Consider the following 4278-nt stretch of genomic DNA (forward strand, 5'->3'; position numbering starts at 1 on the left):
GGGGGGGGGGGCACGAGAGCCCCAGGGACCCTGACCCAGGCATCCACAGGTTGCGTTGATGGGCTTTCAACGTCTCCCTGCGATGACCTCCGTCCTGTGTCGTTACTCCCGACAGCCCAGGGTAGTTTCCTCCTTGGTGGGAGTGATAGGAACCTGCCGTCCTGCTTGGTGATATTTCAAACCGCGGTTTCCGTTTAGCTGCAGGTAATGAAGAGGCAGCCGCCAGTGAAGTACTTGAGTTGTTTTTCCGCTCAGCTTATGGAAAGTGATGCTGTAAGCGATTCAAACCGGGCCGTAATCATCTCTGAGGAATGAGGGGTTGGGTGGTGTGGAATAACCGCTAGTTTTATGGCGAGCCTTATCTTCAGTGCGTTTTTGGCAATACGGAATGCTTTCTGGCCTGGTTCGTGGATGCCTCCAAATCAGGATTTGTGCAAATTGACTTGGATTCCTAACCTCACTTGTGGCATGGCTGATTTTTGCAGTAGGCCCCTGCTTGAAGGTTTGTTTTGTTTTAGTCTTTTTTAGTTTTTATGCCAGAGTCCAGGCTGATTCTTTCTTTGTGTTCCAAACTGGGCTCTCCCCCCCCCCACCTTCCCATCTCATTCTTACCCATTTACCTGCCCCTCCTCATTCAAAACAGACTGATTGACTTTCAAATCACAGCAGATGCTCAAACATCCTTCCAGGAAAAGTAACGTTGGAACTTACGAAACACAAAGGTTCTCTAATTGCAGCTTTGAAAAAAGGCATCTTATTTATCAATTTTTTATTTGGTTAATTTGATTTTTTTTATTTGATTATTTTATAAATTATATAAATTGATTTGATATTTTGCCGCAGTGGTGCAGTGGCTAGAATGCACTATTGCAGGCAAACTCTGTCCAGTGCCAGGAGTTTAATCTTGACTGACTCAAAGGTGACTCAGACTTCCGTCCTTCCGAGGTCGGTCAAATGAGGACCCAGATTGTTGGGGGCAAATAGGCTGGCATTTGTGAACCGCTTAGAGAGGGGCTGTTTTAAAGCACTGTGAAGAGGTATATCAGTCAAAGGGCGGTTGCTGTTTTCCTATTTATTGACCAAGTCCTGTTGCAAAGCGTTGCCCTGGTGAGGGGCCTGGTTCCAGGGGTCAACCAGGGTTGCAGCAGGATGGCCTCTTGAGAGGGCAGGATGGCTTGGACCCACCCATCTCTTGGACAGCTGGATGGAGGCTAGTCGGCTGCCTTCCCTCCAATGGCCATTTTCTGAGTGGGCAGCTCTCTGTGCCAGCCGTTTGGCCAGAGCCCCCCAAAGGCGCTCTGAAAAGAGTCCGGTTTCCATTTTCCTTGCTGGGCCTCGAATGCGGCTCTCTTCTCCTTCTTGTTTCCGCCTAGGGGAGCTTTTCGCCCAGGCCCCGATTGACCTGTACCCTGGCATCGCAGTGGAGACGGTAAATGATTCGAGCCGGTATTTTGTCATCCGGATTCAGGACGGAAACGGTAAGAAAAAGGGGGCGGCTTCCTCTTGGCTGACGTGCGTGATGGGGGGTCCCACAGAGCCCGCCTGCAGCTGCCCTCACAGGAAACTCGCCACAGCCCACTCGCTACGGTCCACTCTTAACTCTCTGCGGAACAATTTAACCATTCTGTGTAATTATTTAAAATAAATAAAAAAAATACTTTAATTTTTGTCAGTCACATTTCATTCTTTTGCATCCTTTCTTTCATGATTCTGTTCCACCATTTCTTTGGTATTAATGTAACTTTTGTCCAGCAACGAGTTGTCCCGTGGCAAGTTGGCCGTGGCAAATTGTCAGAGACAGCACCCCCCCCCCCTGTCCCTTGGGTCTGGCCCCAGGAGACTGTCTTCAGCCATCCTCAGAGAGCCAATAAACGCCCCTCGGGGGCAGGTTAAGCGGAGTGTTTCGGAGCGCGCCTGGCCCTGAGCAAGAGCCCAAATGCCTGGCGAGGAGAATTCGGGGCCAAACGTGAGAGAGAGAGAGACACGCTGAGTTTGGGGAGCGAGAGGAGAGACGAGGTGTGAAAGCTCCTCTCTCCCCAGTTGGGTCTCCTGCTGGGCCGGGCGCCAGACGGGCTGGAGGCAATGAAAAGGAGCAGGAGTGGCGCGAAGGACGTGCTTGGGGCTGTCGCACAGGTGTGGCGCGACTCCTGGGTTGCCAGCTGGGCTGTGACCGCCAGGCCTCCGGGGCCTATGGGAGGGGCTTTCCTTCGGGGCAGCGGCTGAGGCAGAGGCTGGCCTTCCTTTGGGAGGATCAGGAGGCCGAAGGCAGCGGAGTCGGCCCCTCCGCCAGATGGGGAGCCAGAGACTCTTCCCTGAAGGCCCCACACCCCACCAGGCACTGCCCTGCGTTGGCGAAAAGCCGCAGAGCGTTTCCAGGAGCTCTCGGGGGGGTCTCCACCGGCCGGCGGCTGCTCTAACCACTGCTGGCTTTTCTTGGTCAGGACGCAGCGCCTTCATCGGCATCGGCTTTGGCGACCGAGGCGACGCCTTTGACTTCAACGTGGCCCTGCAGGACCATTTCAAGTGAGTCTGCCTTGCTGCTCTGGCTCTTGATGGGCGGGGAGGGGGTTGGGCGAAAGGAGTCTGCTGGGGGGAGGGGCTGCACCCAGGGCCGGCCTGAGGGGGTGGCGGGGGGGGAGGAACCTTCCTTCCCAGCTCTGCAGAAATGGGGCTGCCTTTGTCTGAAATGGGTGTTCGGTTCAGCTCAGTTCAGACTGTGTGTGTGTGCGCGCGTGTGTCATTGTTCCAGTCTCAAGGCATCAGGCCTTCTTAAAGGCTAAGGGCAAAAGGTGGTCCTGGTTGCATTGAAAGGGGTTCCAGCATCTCCTGGCGAGTCTCCCCTCCACAGCCCAGGGAGGGAGGGAGGAGGCTTTTGAGCCGTTCCCTTGGGCAAGCTCACCGGCCAGAGAATAGGAGGTACAGGCAGACCTTGACCTTCAGCCATTCAGACTTAACGGCAGTGCTGAACTGATGGTGGCTAGGACAGATCCTCAGAGTTGCAGCATCCTCACGGTCACCCGATCACGATCTGGGTGCTTAGCAACCAGCTTGGACTTATGACCAGCTTCAGGGCCCCAGGATCGCATGATTGCCATTGGCAACATTTCCTGCAGGCTTCCCCAGAAAGTCAGTGGGGAAGCTGACAGGAAAACCCGCAATTCACTCAGGTAAGCTTACTCCCCCCCCCCCCAGCACCCTTGCACTTGCTCAGCGCCAACCGCTTGCGCACTCTCACTCCCCCTCCCCCTCCGGGCCTGGGACTTGCAACTTCCTGCCGGCTTTCCTTCCGACTTCAGTTGTGGGAAGCCGCAGGCAGTTGCCTCCCCAACAACAAATCCGGGGTTCAGTGAACAGCAGCAGCCGGGATTACCGCCACTAAGCGGCGCCCTCACGCTTTATGACCGTGTTGCTTAGTGACAGGCATTCCGGTCCCAGTTCTTGCCTCTCTCCTGCCTGGTTGCCGCCCTTCCCTGTCGCCACCTCCCACCGCCTTCTCCGCTGCCTCTCGCCCGCAGGTGGGTGAAACAGGAGACGGACATCTCCAGGGAGTCCCAGGAGCTGGACAGCCGGCCCAAGCTCGACCTGGGCTTCAAGGAAGGCCAGACCATCAAACTGAACATTGGGGTGAGGCTCCCCTGCGCATCTTTCAGGGGGGGAAGGGGGGGTGATTCTGAGAGACCCCTCTTAATGCCGCCCTTCTCCCTTTGCAGAACATGCCCACCAAGAAAAGTGGGTCAGCGAAGCCCCGCCCGGCTGGCTCAGCGGGACTCAGCCTCCTCCCCCCACCCCCGGGGGGCAAAGTGGCCCCTCCTCCCCCCGTCCCCCCTCTTTCTTCAACGGCCATTTCCAACCACGTAACTCCGCCCCCCGTGCTGAAGTCCAGCGGTGCTGGCCACGCAGGTAACGGCCATTTTGGGGCGTCCGTGGGGTGACCCAGCTTGCCAGGGGCTGAGAAGGGGGGGCAGCAGGGCCCCTGACGGTCGCTGGGCAGGAATCCCAGGCCGGCCAGAGGAGAGGGAGGGAGCCCCCGTCCTCCTCCCGTCTTGCTGGGCAGCAGGACCGAGGAAAGGCTGGGGCTTCAGGTGGGCCAGGGAGGCGGGGGCAGTTCCCCCTGCCCCCCCCCCCGTGACTTCCCTTTCGTGCTGGAGGCAACAACCCAAGCAAAGTACAGATAGTCCTCAACTTACGACAGTTCACTTAGTAACCGTTCAAAGTTACAACGGCGCAGAAAAGAATGGCTTGCGGCCTCCCCCGTGGTCACGTGATCAAAATCCAAAG

General features: G+C 56.7%; 1 protein-coding gene across 1 annotated transcript; it reads left to right on the plus strand.

The window, feature by feature from the left end:
• Positions 1-1373: 1373 nt before the first annotated feature.
• LOC107301727 (adaptin ear-binding coat-associated protein 1-like) lies at positions 1374-3900 on the plus strand (the record flags this gene model as incomplete). The annotated part of the gene is made up of 4 exons (XM_015830913.1): positions 1374-1478; positions 2442-2523; positions 3516-3624; positions 3711-3900. Coding segments are annotated over 4 exons (486 nt in total), but the record flags the coding sequence as incomplete, so codon positions are not given.
• Positions 3901-4278: the final 378 nt, after the last annotated feature.

The sequence above is a fragment of the Protobothrops mucrosquamatus genome, unplaced genomic scaffold (assembly GCF_001527695.2).
Source record: "Protobothrops mucrosquamatus isolate PMUCROS unplaced genomic scaffold, P.Mucros_1.0 scaffold16008, whole genome shotgun sequence".
Classification (NCBI taxonomy): Eukaryota; Metazoa; Chordata; class Lepidosauria; order Squamata; family Viperidae; genus Protobothrops; species Protobothrops mucrosquamatus.